General features: G+C 38.6%; 1 protein-coding gene across 1 annotated transcript in view; it reads right to left on the bottom strand.

Annotated features, from left to right (window-relative positions):
• The window catches only part of LOC136118553 (protein TASOR 2-like), a 65,441-nt gene extending 48,344 nt beyond the window's left edge, over positions 1-17,097 (bottom strand). The window contains 7 exon segments of the mRNA XM_065871786.1: positions 2,383-2,455; positions 3,538-3,575; positions 11,173-11,211; positions 11,214-11,229; positions 11,526-11,671; positions 16,068-16,201; positions 17,093-17,097. Coding sequence (XP_065727858.1) covers positions 2,383-2,455; positions 3,538-3,575; positions 11,173-11,211; positions 11,214-11,229; positions 11,526-11,671; positions 16,068-16,201; positions 17,093-17,097 — 451 coding nt within the window.

The raw sequence follows: 17,097 nt of genomic DNA, 5'->3' as shown, positions 1-17,097 counted from the left end.
AGAGAAGTGAGTCTCAAGAGGGGAGAGACTCCTTTAAGTTACGACAGGAGAAGAGGATCCCCACACAGCAGCAGCAGTGAGAATGAGGAGGAAAGGACACATTTCAGAGATATTCCTGAAGTATCTCTTTTGAAATATAAAAGACAATGGTGAGGACATGGATATAGCAGACGGAGCAATAAACTTGTGGCCAGAAGATTGGGTTCCAGTTCCAGGTTTTTCACTTACTGCTAATAATAACCATGTGACTGAGGAGTATGTCACTTAAGCGGGCAGGGTGGGCATGAGTATAGATACATAAATCACAGGGTTCTCAGGAAGATTTAAAAAGATCCATAAACTTTTAAAACTATAATACACTACAGTAATATAAAGGATTACTTTCATACACAGAACTATCCATTTCTATTTGAGCCCAAAACTATAGAACACACACAGGCAGTGGTGTTATTTTATTATTACCCCCAGTACATGTGATGAAGAAGATTGTGTATTTATAGGAGCAATCCAGCCTCTATCTACTCCACCACCCTACTGAAGCCAGCCTCTCAAACATCAACAATAAACTCATGTGATTGCAGTAAAGCACAAAAATGGCCTTAATTTTTAGAGATGTAAGCTGAGGTGTTTGCCTGTAATTCACTTTCACAATTTTCAGGAAAAAAAATTTTTTTAAACAAATGAAGAGAATAATGCAAAACATTATCTGTTAAACGTAGGTGATAGTTATATTATACTATGCTCTCTACTTTTTCTATGTTAGCATTTTTCATAATGAAAAGAAGGGGGGGTTAAAAAGAGTAGGGGAGAAGAAAAAAAGGTTTTAGGTAAACTGTTATTGGGGTTATGAACTTATCCCCTTTCATGTCCTTTAGAAGAGCTGAATATAAGTTTAAAAAAACATTTGTTTTACACAGAGTTACCATATGAGCCAGCAATTCCACTCCTAGGTATAAACCCAACAGAAATGAAAAAACATGTCCACATAAAGACCTGTACAAGAATGTACATAGTAGCATTTTTTATAATAGCCAAAAAGTAGAAACAACCAAATGTCCATCAAGTGCTGAATGGATAAAGAAAATGTGGTACAGTGGAATATTATTCAGTCAAAAAAGGAATGAAGTATATGCTACAACATGGATGAATCTCAAAAACACTAAGCTAAGTAAAAAAGTTAGTCACAAAAGGTCATACACGATTCCATCTACATGGAATGTCTGGAATAGGCCAATCCATAGGGGCAAAAAGTAGAGTACTGGTTGCTTAGGCTGGTGGGAGTGGGGAGTGACTGATGAAAATGGTCTAAAATTGATTGTGCTGATGGCTGCATATTCATTTTAGTGAATATGCTAAAAAAAAAATTGTATACTTTAAACCATGAAGCCCAGTAATCCTTCTCAGTGCTGATCTCCAACTTCTGTAGCATCTGACACTGCTAACACCCCTCCTTACAGCCTTCTGTTCTCTGTGAAACTCCACCTCCTGATTCTTCATCCCCTGGGCTGCTCTCAACTCCCTCTTCCTAGCCTTGCCCCATGGCCCCATCCCTTGCTCCCATAACCACCTGAAAGTTCTGCTCTTGCCATCTTTGCTGCCCCATGTAACAATGTTTTTGGCTTCAATTAACACCCACCCGCTGCCACCTTGAACCCCAACCTCCAGTTCTAATCCCTTTTCCAACTATTTTTACCACCAGCAGGACAGCTTTCAGAAACACTTATGACCACTTCAATATTTCTCACATTTAGCTCACTGAAGTGGTAGTGTTCATTTAGGTGTAAGCTCCAAGCTAAGCACTTGACACAGTCTCATGTAATCCTCAGAGCAAATCTAGATGATAGTTTTATCTATTTTACAGATGAGGAAAGTGAAGCTTAAAGAAAATAGTGCTAATCCACATTCTTGACAATAAGATTACCTTTCTCTTTTAACTCAACAGCTTCCCTACAATTTCCTCTCCTCCGTGTCTCTCTTCTACTGACAATATCAGTGCAGTGTAAGTTACCTTACATTTGATTCTTTCTGTTACTCCTCACATTCCACAGTTGCCAAGGTGTGTCAGTTCCATCTATTATGTGTTCCTACTGCCATTATGATAATTCAGAAGAAATCCTCACTAGCCCCAGATGACTGCACTAAACTCTTGGCACTGAAAGATACCTTCAGTACCTTTTCTAGTCCAACCATCCTTTTAAAAAAGATAACTCCTATTAGAAAACCTTAAGTCTTAGACTCAAAGCTCATTTATATGTTGAAAGGTCTGCTTCCAAAGATTACTATTTATCATCAATGAGACTAGCATTTAACATAGGTATCTTATGTAACTAACTAAACCCCACTTCACCTTGTAAAAGAGATTCCTTTTCCTTACAGACGTACCTTTCCCTGGGTCACCCAGAGTGGTGATAGCACTGCTGCCAACACAGAGTCCACGCTGACATACCAACTTTGCCTTAAACAAAAGATCGTACTTTGCTTATCATATCGTTCTTGGGAGGGTCAATGAAATAACTCTATAATCTATATACAAACTTTCAATACAGAATCTGTACATTGTATGCATTCATGGCACAAAGCAAGCTTATGTAAGGCAATTGTGTTTTAGTTAATATTAACAGTACAAACTTTTTCGTGAAATTTTATTATTTCTGTTAACAAAAATGTCACCAGCAAAACCAAATTAAACAAGCTCACAGATAAGTCCTCTCTTGAAGATTTCTTTTTCAATTACAGCTTGGGAATCACTAAGTTTGAAAATGTCTTACCCGCAAATGCTTTTTTTTTTTTTTTTAGTATGAATCCATAACATATCTTATTTGGAAGTTAAATAAACTCTCTAGTATTACTATATAATCCATAAGTTATATGGTAATGTTAATTATTCTTTAGCAAATCTATCCCTGTTCTTTAAAAACCATGACCTCAACCGAAATACTACCTTTGAATTACTTTAAGTTGGATTATAGATCTCTAGCATTGCTGAACTGTATCTAGAAGCCACACACATCTCTGGAGACATACCTGCACACAGTAGTTTCCTTCTCCACAATTTAGGTACAACCAACAATATGGATGTTCAATTTTCAAAATAAGGCATGAAACAATTCCAAGTAACTAGAATGCTGAACGTGTTCATCTTGTCCCCAAAATCATGTAATTTAAACTTGAAAAACCTCCACAAGAAATAGAAAATATCTATCTAAACAATGATCGAGAATAGAAAATATCCATTCACTCCATTGAAAGTCATTATTAATACTTAAGAAATCTGTATTAATCAAAATCTCACCACGAGCTTACAAATGTATTCAAGATAAAACTAAAGAAAACCTATGGAAAGTTGTAGAAATCCAATCTCTTTCATGACAAGCTTTCACTGTCATTTACAATGCCACCAAACTAACAAAAAAGACTGATGAACTGGTAATCTTACAAACTTTATAGACCTAAAATACCAATATTTAACTTTAATGATATAATTAATTTTGTACATTAACATCACAAAATTACTTTTCTACGATCAAATTCCCTTACCTGATTTTCAGTTTCAAACAGAAGAAACCCGTAAGTTTGTTTTTTTTTTGTTTTAAACATCTTTATTGGGGTATAATTGCTTTACAATGGTGTGTTAGTTTCTGCTTTATAACAAAGTGAATCAGCTATACATATACATATGTTCCCATATGTCTTCCCTCTTGCGTCTCCCTCCCTCCCACTCTCCCCATCCCACCCTTCCAGGCTGTCACAAAGCCCCGAGCTAATATCCCTGTGCCTTGCGGCTGCTTCCCCCCAGCTATCTAACTTACTACGTTTGTTAGTGTGTATATGTCCATGACTCTCTCTCGCCCTGTCAAAACTCACCCTTCCCCCTCCCCATACCCTCAAGTCCGTTCTCCAGTAGGTCTGCGTCTTTATTCCTATCTTACCCCTAGGTTCTTCATGACATTTTTTTCCCTTAAATTCCATATATATGTGTTAGCATACGGTATTTGTCTTTTTCTTTCTGACTTACTTCACTCTGTATGACAGACTCTAGGTCTATCCATCTCATTACAAATAGCTCAATTTCATTTCTTTTTAAGGCTGAGTAATATTCCATTGTGTATATGTGCCACATCTTCTTTATCCATTCATCCGATGATGGGCGCTTAGGTTGTTTCCATCTCCGGGCTATTGTAAATAGAGCTGCAATGAACATTTTGGTACATGACTCTTTTTGAATTTTGGTTTTCTCAGGGTATATGCCCAGTAGTGGGATTGCTGGGTCATATGGTAATTCTATTTGTAGTTTTTTAAGGAACCTCCATACTGTTCTCCACAGTGGCTGAACCAATTCACATTCCCACCAGCAGTGCAAGAGTGTCCCCTTTTCTCCACACCCTCTCCAGCATTTATTGTTTCTAGATTTTTTGATGATGGCCATTCTGACTGGTGTGAGATGATATCTCATTGTAGTTTTGATTTGCATTTCTCTAATGATTAATGATGTTGAGCATTCTTTCATGTGTTTGTTGGCATTCTGTATATCTTCTTTGGAGAAATGTCTATTTAGGTCTTCTGCCCATTTTTGGATGGGGTTGTTTGTTTTTTTGTTATTGAGCTGCATGAGCTGCTTGTAAATTTTGGAGATTAATCCTTTGTCAGTTGCTTCATTTGCAAATGTTTTCTCCCATTCTGAGGGTTGTCTTTTGGTCTTGGTTATGGTTTCCTTTGCTGTGCAAAAGCTTTTAAGTTTCATTAGGTCCCGTTTGTTTATTTTTGTTTTTATTTCCATTACTCTAGGAGGTGGGTCAGAAAGGATCTTGCTGTGATTTATGTCATAGAGTGTTCTTCCTATGTTTTCTTCTAAGAGTTTGATAGTTTCTGGCCTTACATTTAGGTCTTTAATCCATTTTGAGCTTATTTTTGTGTATGGTGTTAGGGAGTGATCTAATCTCATACTTCTACATGTACCTGTCCAGTTTTCCCAGCACCATTTATTGAAGAGGCTGTCCTTTCTCCACTGTACATTCCTGCCTCCTTTATCAAAGATAAGGTGTCCATATGTGCGTGGGTTTATCTCTGGGCTTTCTATCCTGTTCCACTGATCTATCTTTCTGTTTTTGTGCCAGTACCATACTGTCTTGATTACTGTTGCTTTGTAATATAGTCTGAAGTCAGGGAGCCTGATTCCTCCAGCTCCTTTTTTCGTTCTCAAGATTGCTTTGGCTATTCGGGGTCTTTTGTGTTTCCATACAAATTGCGAAATTTTTTGTTCTAGTTCTGTGAAAAATGCCAGTGGTAGTTTGATAGGGATTGCATTGAATCTGTAGATTGCTTTGGGTAGTAGAGTCATTTTCACAATGTTGATTCTTCCCATCCAAGAACATGGTATATCTCTCCATCTATTTGTATCATCTTTAATTTCTTTCATCAGTGTCTTATAATTTTCTGCATACAGGTCTTTCGTATCCTTAGGTAGGTTTATTCCTAGATATTTTATTCTTTTTGTTGCAATGGTAAATGGGAGTGTTTTCTTGATTTCACTTTCAGATTTTTCATCATTAGTATATAGGAATGCCAGAGATTTCTGTGCATTAATTTTGTATCCTGCTACTTTACCAAATTCATTGATTAGCTCTAGTAGTTTTCTGGTAGCATCTTTAGGATTCTCTATGTATAGTATCATGTCATCTGCAAACAGTGACAGCTTTACTTCTTCTTTTCCGATTTGGATTCCTTTTATTTCCTTTTCTTCTCTGATTGCTGTGGCTAAAACTTCCAAAACTATGTTGAATAAGAGTGGTGAGAGTGGGCAACCTCGTCTTGTTCCTGATCTTAGTGGAAATGCTTTCAGTTTTTCACCATTGAGGATGATGTTTGCTGTGGGCTTGTCATATATGGCCTTTATTATGTTGAGGAAAGTTCCCTCTATGCCTACTTTCTGGAGGGTTTTTATCATAAATGGGTGTTGAATTTTGTCAGAAGCTTTCTCTGCATCTATTGAGATGATCATATGGTTTTTCTCCTTCAATTTGTTAATATAGTTTATCACATTGATAGATTTGCGTATATTGAAGAATCCTTGCATTCCTGGAATAAACCCCACTTGATCATGGTGTATGATCCTTTTAATGTGCTGTTGGATTCTGTTTGCTAGTATTTTGTTGAGGATTTTTGCATCTATGTTCATCAGTGATATTGGCCTGTAGTTTTCTTTCTTTGTGACATCCTTGTCTGGTTTTGGTATCAAGGTGATGGTGGCCTCGTAGAAGGAATTTGGGAGTGTTCCTCCCTCTGCTATATTTTGGAAGAGTTTGAGAAGGATAGGTGTTAGCTCTTCTCTAAACGTTTGATAGAATTCACCTGTGAAGCCATCTGGTCCTGGGCTTTTGTTTGTTGGAAGGTTTTTAACCACAGTTTCAATTTCAGTGCTTGTGATTGGTCTGTTCATATTTTCTATTTCTTCCTGATTCAGTCTTGGCAGGTTGTGCATTTCTAAGAATTTGTCCATTTCTTCCAGATTGTCCATTTTATTGGCATAGAGTTGCTTGTAGTAATCTCTCATGATTTTTTTTTTATTTCTGCAGTGTCAGTTGTTACTTCTCCTTTTTCATTTCTAATTCTATTGATTTGAGTCTTCTCCCTTTTTTTCTTGATGAGTCTGGCTAGTGGTTTATCTATTTTGTTTATCTTCTCAAAGAACCAGCTTTTAGTTTTATTGATCTTTGCTATCGTTTCCTTCATTTCTTTTTCATTTATTTCTGATCTGATTTTTATGATTTCTTTCCTTCTGCTAGCTTTGGGGTTTTTTTGTTCTTCTTTCTCTAATTGCTTGAGGTGCAAGGTTAGGTTGTTTATTCGAGATGTTTCCTGCTTCTTAAGGTGGGCTTGTATTGCTATAAACTTCCCCCTTAGAACTGCTTTTGCTGCATCCCATAGGTTTTGGGTCGTTGTGTCTCCATTGTCATTTGTTTCTAGGTATTTTTTTATTTCCTCTTTGATTTCTTCAGTGATCACTTCATTATTAAGTAGTGTATTGTTTAGCCTCCATGTGTTTGTATTTTTTAAAGATCTTTTCCTGTAATTGATATCTAGTCTCATGGCGTTGTGGTCGGAAAAGATACTTGATACAATTTCAGTTTTCTTAAATTTACCAAGGCTTGATTTGTGACCCAAGATATGATCTATCCTGGAGAATGTTCCATGAGCACTTGAGAAAAATGTGTATTCTGTTGTTTTTGGATGGAGTGTCCTATAAATATCAATTAAGTCCATCTTGTTTAATGTATCATTTAAAGCTTGTGTTTCCTTATTTATTTTCATTTTGGATGATCTGTCCATGGGTGAAAGTGGGGTGTTAAAGTCCCCTACTATGAATGTGTTACTGTTGAGCTCCCCTTTTATGGTTGTTAGTATTTGCCTTATGTATTGAGGTGCTCCTATGTTGGGTGCATAAATATTTACAATTGTTATATCTTCTTCTTGGATCGATCCCTTGATCATTATGTAGTGTCCTTCTTTGTCCCTTTTAATAGTCCTTATTTTAAAGTCTATTTTGTCTGATATGAGAATTGCTACTCCAGCTTTCTTTTGGTTTCCATTTGCATGGAATATCTTTTTCCATCCCCTTACTTTCAGTCTGTATGTGTCTCTAGTTCTGAAGTGGGTCTCTTGTAGACAGCATATATAAGGGTCTTGTTTTTGTATCCATTCAGCCAATCTGTGTCTTTTGGTGGGAGCATTTAGTCCATTTACATTTAAGGTAATTATCGATATGTATGTTCCTATTTCCATTTTATATATTGTTTTGGGTTCGCTACTATAGGTCATTTCCTTCTCTTGTGTTTCGTGTCTAGAGAAGTTCCTTTAGCATTTGTTGTAAAGCTGGTTTGGTGGTGCTGAACTCTCTCAGCTTTTGCTTGTCTGTAAAGGTTTTAATTTCTCCATCAAATGTGAATGAGATCCTTGCTGGGTAGAGTAGTCTTGGTTGCAGGCTATTCTCCTTCATCACTTTCAGTATGTCCTGCCACTCCCTTCTGGCTTGTAGGGTTTCTGCTGAGAGATCAGCTGTTAACCTTATGGGGATTCCCTTGTGTGTTATTTGTTGTTTTTCCCTTGCTGCTTTTAATATGCTTTCTTTGTATTTAATTTTTGACAGTTTGATTAATATGTGTCTTGGCGTGTTTCTCCTTGTATTTATCCTGTATGGGACCCTCTGTGCTTCCTGGACTTGATTAACTATTTCCTTTCCCATATTAGGGAAGTTTTCAACTATAATCTCTTCAAATATTTTCTCAGTCCCTTTCTTTCTTTCTTCTTCTTCTGGAACCCCTATAATTCGAATGTTGGTGCGTTTCATGTTGTCCCAGAGGTCTCTGAGACTGTCCTCAGTTCTTTTCATTCTTTTTTCTTTATTCTGCTCTGCAGTAGTTATTTCCACTACTTTATCTTCCAGGTCACTTATCCGTTCTTCTGCCTCAGTTATTCTGCTATTGATCCTATCTAGAGTGATTTTAATTTCATTTATTGCATTGTTCATCGTTGCTTGTTTCATCTTTAGTTCTTCTAGGTCCTTGTTAAATGTTTCTTGCATTTTGTCTATTCTAATTCCAAGATTTTGGATCATCTTTACTATCATTATTCTGAATTCTTTTTCAGGTAGATTGCCTATTTCCTCTTCATTTGTTAGGTCTGGTGGGTTTTTATCTTGCTCCTTCATCTGCTGTGTGTTTTTCTGTCTTCTCATTTTGCTTATCTTACTGTGTTTGGGGTCTCCTTTTTGCAGGCTGCCCTTTCGTAGTTCCCGTTGTTTTTGATGTCTGTCTCCAGTGGCTAAGGTTGTTTCAGTGGGTTGTGTAGGCTTCCTGGTGGAGGGGACTAGTGCCTGTGTTGTGCTGGATGAGGCTGGATCTTGTCTCTCTAGTGGGCAGGTTCACGTCTGGTGGTGTGTTTTGGGGTGTCTGTGGCCTTATTATGATTTTAGGCAGCCTCTCTGCTAATGGGTGGGGTTGTGTTCCTGCTTTGCTAGTTGTTTGGCATAGGTTGTCCAGCACTGTGGCTTGCTGGTCGTTGAGTGAAGCTGGGTGCTGGTGTTAAGATGGAGGTCTCTGGGCTATTTCCACCGTTTAATATTATGTGGAGCTGGGAGGTCTCTTGTTGACCAGTGTCCTGAAGTTGGCTCTCCTACCTCAGAGGCAGAGTCCTGACTCCTGGCTGGAGCACCAAGAGTCTTTCATCCACACAGCTCAGAATAAAAGGGAGAAAAAGTAGGGAGAATTAGTAGAAGTATGAGTAAAGAAAGAAGGAAAGGAGGAAAGGAAGGAAGGAAGAAAGAAGCAAAGAAGGAAAGAAAGGAGGGAGGGAGGGAGGGAGGGAGGAAGGAAGGAAGGAGGGAAAGAAGGAAAAAAGACAGAAAGAAAGATGATACAGTAAAAATAAAATAAAGTATAATATAGTTATTGAATTAAAAAATATTTAGAAAAAAAAAAAAAAGGACGGATAGAACCTTAGGACAAATGTTGGAAGCAAAGCTATACAGAGAAAATCTTACACAGAAGCATACACATACACCTTCACAAAAAGAGGTAAAGGGGGAAAAATCATAAATCCTGCTCCCTGAGACCACCTCCTCAATTTGGGGTGATTCGTTGTCTAAAGGAGGGAAGGAAGGAAGGAAAGAAAGAAAGAACGAAGGTAAAGTATAATAAAGTTATTACGATTAAACTTAATTATTAAGAAAAAGAATTTTTAAAAAAAAGTCATGGACGGATAGAGCCCTAGGACAAATGGTGGAAGCAAGAGTATACAGACAAGATCTCACACAGAAGCATACACGTACACATTCACAAAAAGAGGAAAAGGGAAAAAAAATCATAGATCTCGCTCCTAAATTCCACCTCTTCAATTTGGGATCATTCCTTGTCTATTCAGGTATTCCACAGATGCAGGGTATATCAAGTTGATTGTGGAGCTTTAATCCGCTGCTTCTGTGGCTGCTGGGAGAGATTTCCCTTTCTCTTCTTTGTTCTTACAGCTCACAGGAGCTCAGCTTTGGATTTGGCCCTGCCTCTGCGTGTAGGTCGCTGGAGGGCGTCTGTTTTTTCGCTCAGACAGGACGGGGTTAAAGGAGCCGCTGATTCGGGGCCTCCGGCTCACTCAGGCCGGGGGTTGGGGGATGGGGGAAGGAGGGGCACTGCGTGCGGGGCCGGCCTGCGGTGGCAGAGGCAGCGTGACGTTGCGGCAGAGGCCGGCGTGCACCAGCCTGAGGCCCGCCGTGCGTTGTCCCGGGGAAGTTGTCCCTGGATCCCGGGAACCTGGCAGTGGCGGGCTGCACAGGCTCCGCGGAAGAGGGGTGTGGAGAGTGACCTGTGCTCGCACACAGGCCCCTTGGTGGCGGCAGCAGCAGCCTTAGCGTCTCCTGCCCGTCTCTGGGGTCCGCGGTTTTAGCCGCGGCTCGCGCCCTTCTCTGGGGTTCGCGCTTTTAGCCGCGGCTCGCGCCCGTCTCTGGAGATCCTTTAAGCAGCGCTCTTAAACCCCTCTCCTCGCGCACCAGGAAACAAAGAGGGAAGAAAAAGTCTCTTGCCTCTTCGGCAGGTGCAGGCTTTTCCCCGAACTCCCTCCGGGCTAGTCGTGGTGCACTAACCCCTTCAGGCTATGTTCAAGCCGCCAACCCCAGTCCTCTCCCTGAGCTCCGTCCAAAACCAAAACCCGAGCCTCAGCTGGCAGCCCCGCCCGCCCCGGCGGGTGAGCAGACAAGCCTCTCGGGCTGGTGAGTGCTGGTCGGCACCGATCGTCTGTGCAGGAATCTCCCCGCTTTGCCCTCCGCACCCGTCGCTGTGCACTACTCCGCGGTCCCGAAACTACCCCCTCTGCCTCCCGCAGTCTCCGCCCGCGGAGGGGCTTCCTAGTGTGTGGAAACTTTTCCTCCTTCACAGCTCCCTCCCACTGGTGCAGGTGCCGTCCTTTTTCTTTTGTCTCTGTTTTTTCTTTTTTTTCTTTTGCCCGACCCAGGTATGTGGGGAGTTTCTTGCCTTTTGGGAGGTCTGAGGTCTTCTGCCAGCCTTCAGTAGGAGTTCTGTAGGAGTTGTTCCACGTGTGGATGTATTTCTGGTGTATCCGTGGGGAGGAAGGCGATCTCCGCGTCTTACTCTTCCGCCATCTTCAAGGTCCCCCCCAACCCGTAAGTTTCTTGAAGTTCTTCGTGAGTATAGTTACTTGCTTTTTTTCTTGGTAAAAAGTTTTGTACTGTATAAGGAGAGAATAATCAAATGTTATAAACATGTTATTTTGCCTTGAAAATTAATTTTTAAAAATGCATCATCTGAATTCCTCCTGTTAAAAGACTAATGAAATTTATTATTTTTCTATTCCCTAGAATATATTATAATTACCTTTCAAGTGACTATTTCCAAGGATCTTTTATTTCAGCTGAAATGTGATAGCTAAAAAGAACTAGGCTTATATATCAAAAATAATGCGTCTATTTCTTTAAAACTAAAATCAAACAAACACACAGACACAGTGTGTACCAAGCACCTCACCTCATTTAAGAAAATGTCATTTTTCACCAAAGTCACTTGACTGTACTGAAAACCATGCTCAGATGCAGAGTCCAAGTAAGAAGTATGGAGAATTGAAACTGCCCTCTGGAAGAGAGAGTCTGAACTCAAGGACACTGTCTCAAAAACTGTAAAACACAAACAAAAATAATGCAACTGTTTAAGATAACCAAAGGATGGGGAAAAGTGGCACACTAAATACCACTGAATACTGATACAGGAAATATATCATCTATGATAATAGGAAATAATCATCTATTTCCTTATTGCATAATTAAGACATTTACAATGTGTTTTGGCTACCATATCTGGACTATCTTAAAAGATCTCACATGTGAAAATAACCTCAATGGATTATAACTGAGGGTGAATTACTTTTTTTTTTTTTTTTTTTTTTTTTTTTTGCGGTATGCGGGCCTCTCACTGTTGTGGCCTCTCCCGTTGTGGAGCACAGGCTCCGGACGCACAGGCTCAGCGGCCATGGCTCACGGGCCCAGCCGCTCCGCGGCATGTGGGATCTTCCCGGACTGGGGCATGAACCCGTGTCCCCTGCATCGGCAGGCCGACTCTCAACCACTGCGCCACCAGGGAAGCCCTGAATTACTTTTAATGCAAGAATAAATCCCTTTTGGTTTAAAGCTGGGTGCTGTAACCATACTGGGTAAAAGCAGATGCAACTGTAGTGTCAAACTGGTGGTCAGCAACTGCTTAGACCAATGCTTCTCATTCTTACATTTTTTTAACCCTAAGCCACATTTTGATAAACTTACCCTTCCTGTCTTCTCACCAAATCCCCAAGGAAGTCTGTTAGGTTCCTTGGAAGGAGCCTACTACTGCACACTCAGCACACACATTAGAAATCATGTTTCTTTGGGGCTTCCTCACCAGCCTGTACATGTCTATTAAAATTTACTTCTCATGGGCTGTATTATAAAATCATCATTTTACAAAAATAAAACTTCATTACTTTTTTTGAAAGTGCTTTTTTCAAACCATACCCATGTGTTATCCCAAAGATGCTGGTATACCCCTCCCATGAGAGGCATGCTTCCTAATTGAGAACTACTGACTCAATCCAGTAATTCTCTTGATTGAGCCCTTGTGTTTTTTGATTTTACCAGTCCTCACTTAGCAAGAACTGAGCCTAATGAGTTCTCATAACATTTAACTATTTGATTTGTTTACTCCTTTCTATTTACAGCCTCTCTATTCTCTTTAACAAGGTTGGGGGGAGGATACACACTGATTATTTGTAAATAATAGAGAGAATAATTTATGTAAGACTGGAAGTTTGGGCCTTACAGTATAAATAAGTACATTAATATGGCTTCCTACTTATACCAGGACTCTGCCAATTACACTAAAGTTCAAAAGTTAAAGAAAACATAAGCTTTTTAATTAAAATTAATTTATGAACAACAGATTAAAAAACCCTAGACTATTACAGAAATCAAAACAAACATTTCAGTAAAATTCATTTGGACTAAACTGTCCTAATGCTTCAATTCCCAAGGTAATTTAAAAATGATTTTGATAATAATACTTCATAGTATCAAAAATAAAAGATTATAAATAGCAAGGAAAGAAAGAAAAGAGGATGAAACACTTAAGAATATTCTGAAGTTGGCACATCTGATCTATATCGATTGTATCTTACTTTTATTTTTCCTCAGTTTCACCTTCTCTCTTTCAATATCAGTATACCAGTGCTGTGAAAAATATGGATATTCTAACGATATTCAAATAGCAAAACACCAGTGATAACAATTAAAAAATTATGGCTTTCTTTAGCTACTTCCTCAAAACAAACTGGGAAGCCTATGCACTTGCAAACTCCTTTTACAAATAATCTGTACAGCTAGCTCAAATGCAAGTCAGGATTCCTTTAAAAATTATAATTTTGGAAACCTAGTATTTAATTTTTTTAAAAGGCAATATAATATTATACTATGAGGCTCAATATTTGTGAAAGATGTTGCTTACAAGTGAAAGAAATAAAAGTTGTCATAGCTTTGGAAATGACCAATCTATGATTATCAACTTCCCTAAATTCTGCAAGATGTTAATAGATTATAAGTTTCAGAAGTACTGAATACTACATATATCCCCAATTTTGAGCGTCAACGCACAATAATAAACTGAAAACTGTGAGAAATAATGCAATTTAAAAGACCCTATCTAATACAATGTGGGGAGTACTGCTCCCAATAAAGCTAGGACTAATGGTAATGATTTAAAATAAACAAGGAGGAACAAGTAAGAAATGACTTATTTTGTACTTTTATACTGTAACTTCTAAAACTATTTATTTATGGTTAAAAATGCTTCCTTTTTATGTCAGCACTCTCCAAATAGCCATATGTTAGAAAAGTAATAATATTACTGTTGGCAGAAGGAAAAGCATATCAAAAGAGAAGTTAATGGAAAACCACAGTAAACCCTGAATCTTTCATGACTTCATAATAAATGACCTCAATTATACTCTCAAGAAAGCACAAGTTTCCTGCTCTATAAGTAAGGACATAATGAGAATTTTATTGATAAATCATTTGACATGGCCTCTTCCCATACAATGCGCTTTCATTTAACCACCTAAAACAAGTGTACAAAACGAGGAGCATCAAATAAATGGATAGTTTCATTTTTTGCTGAGCAATGCACATGCTCTAATTAAACAATCAAGATGATGAGAATATTAAGAGAAAGAAGAGGGGGCTATTCCACAAAGAAATCTAAAGCAACATCTAAGAAGGTAACTTGAAAAGTACCTGTCTGTAAAGCATAAAGAGTATCCCTTACGGTTTAAGTGATCAACAAAGAGCACATGGAAAAAATTGAAGTTGAATCAAAATGGCTCTGAAAACTGAGTTAATATTCTTTCCTGTAGCACCTGGCTTTGAGCACGTTTCTCTGCCATTTGTGGATTGGATCTTAAAAGTTAGGTCAAGCTTGGGTTTCCCTGGTGGCACAGTGGTTGAGAGTCCGCCTGCCGATGCAGGGGACACGGGTACGTGCCCCGGTCCGGGTAGATCCCACAAGCCGCGGAGCGGCTGGGCCCGTGAGCCATGGCCGCTGAGCCTGCGCGTCCGGAGCCTGTGCTCCGCAATGGGAGAGGCCACAACAGTGAGAGGCCTGCGTACCGCCAAAAAAAAAAAAAAAGTTAGGTCAAGCTTGACACAACAAGTTGGATTCTGCTCAAAGCGCCCTGCATCAATCTCCCCCATCTCAAAATCCATGACAGGGATACTGAGTGTCTGATTTCGGGACACTTTTTTCTCTCTTTATAACTTCTAATAAGAGAGATAAAAAAATTATAAACCAGTTTCTGATGCTATACCACAGGTATCTATTTTCCATTCTATAAGCATCTGGTCTGAAAGCAAATAATGAGATGAACAAACGTCAACAACTTAGGTGTCACAGTAATCTAACAGAATCTAGCCACTTCTACATCTCCCCCAGACTTACATGACCACAACTCCTGTTTGTGAATTAAGCAATAGCACTTATCAAAGACAGAAACACTAAGAACCCAACAATATGTGCCATTAAAGGCCCTTATTAGTAGAAGGCAACCTACACCTTTTAATACTCTCCATGCCTATATACTTTATCTCCTCTAAGTAGGTCATTTGACAGTTGTTGAAGGAACAGCCCATTCTTTAATCACCTAATCCTAAAATGTACTACCCTTACCTTTAAGATATCAAAGGACTGCCAGTTTAAGATATATACAACTTTTTTAGAACACAATTTGGCAGAAAGTAACAAAAACTTAAATGGGCATACCAAATAACCATTCCATTTCTGGGAATCTATTCCTCAGAAATATTAGCATAAGTGCAGGGGTTATTATGTCCAAGGGTGTTCCATGCACCAACACCTGTAACAGCAAAAACACTGGAGACAACCTAAATTGCCATCAATAGGGAAACACCTTGCAATCACTAAATAAAAACAAAGTAAATCTGTATATACTGACGTACAAAGATATCTATTGTATACTACTGAGTGAATAATATGTATTATCTGTCATTTTGGTAAAAAAAACATAAAAAATTATGTGTTTGGAAGTATACAGAAAAAGATGTAGAAAGATGGGCAATCCAACCGTTAACAGTATATACACCAATGGTGATTGGGGAGTGGACAAAAAGGAGAACTTATACTTTTGCCTTATATATATCACTACAATTTAGATTTTTCTTACATAAGCATGTATTACTTCTACTATTTAAAATATCTCAATTTAAAATCAAGTAAAATAAATCATAATTTCAAAGAAATACAAATAGAGGAGTGTGACAATTTCTCTTGAACATACACACCTTTTCTGATGCAATTTGCAAACTTAATCACCTATCAATTTTGGACTAATAATTATAAGAAATCTGTAGCTACTGGAAGTTATAATTTTTAAAAAAGTCCTTTCATTTTACATGATCTAAATTAAAATCTAAAAAACTGTACTGTGCAACTTTGGATTCATTAGTAATAGCTTAGAGCATTTAGTTTAATACCCACTCTTCTCTGATATGAACCTTGTCTCGGTCTCCTCTACCAGGGAATGTAGCTGGGAGGGTGGTCTTAATTCATTTTCACCAAGTATACCCCCAGAATTCTTGACATAGTCCTGTTCTCTGCTAATGTCATAAATGCTAAAATGAAAAAAGAAAAAATTAAATCATAAAGTGAATAGTTCTATTTCAGGCATATCTACTATATAAATAAATGTTTACTGAGCATCTAGTTTGCATTAGGTACAATTTTGTAATGTTTCCCTTCTTTGTCAAGTCTCCAGAGCTAAAGGCTAAATTTGCTGTATAAGAAGTAGTAACACACATAAATTGAAGTGGTTTTCCCCCAATTCTTTAATTTCTAAAGAAAATTTTCTTCACAGAGATAAACAGGAATCAATTTTGCCTCATTGAAAAAAAACTTTCAAAATGCACAGATTATAGAACCACACCCATGTTCTACTGGCTGGAAATAATAAAATCAAATAGAACACAAATAAAACCTCTCCCCACCCCTAAATAAGTAATATTTGATTCACCCTTCATTAAACAAAACTATTAGTGATGACTATTATGTATCTAGTACTATGCTATACCCTGGATTTTATCAAGACAAACGAGAAAAAGGCTCTATGATGAAAGTGTCCGGGTGGCCTGGAGATCTTAGAATGTGCTCACAAAATACTCCTAGAGTGAGCGTGTGACCTTTGGAAAGCAAGGGCTGTATCTCCTGGTGACAGTGGTCTCAAAGAGGAAAGCAGAGCTGGAAGTAAAGACCCTCCCAAACCAGATTACACTTGCAACTTAGAAAAGGAGTAGCAACAAAGGCACCATATTTTTAAAAACAATCCTCAGCTTCAGGAGCAGAGGAGGGAGCCCTTAAGCCTGAAAACTGCTCTGTTGCATCCGTACACTGGGCTCAAACACATCTTCAGAGCTAGAATAAGATGAAGCCAGGGAGAGTGCATCTTTTCCTTTGTCCTTGGTGAGAAAGCTTTCCCAGAATTCTCTCTGCAGGCACCCCATTCTCACCTCAT

The sequence above is a fragment of the Phocoena phocoena genome, chromosome 2 (assembly GCF_963924675.1).
Source record: "Phocoena phocoena chromosome 2, mPhoPho1.1, whole genome shotgun sequence".
Classification (NCBI taxonomy): Eukaryota; Metazoa; Chordata; class Mammalia; order Artiodactyla; family Phocoenidae; genus Phocoena; species Phocoena phocoena.
The sequence above is the reverse complement of the archived record's forward strand: the minus strand, read 5'-3'. Positions and strand labels throughout refer to the sequence as shown.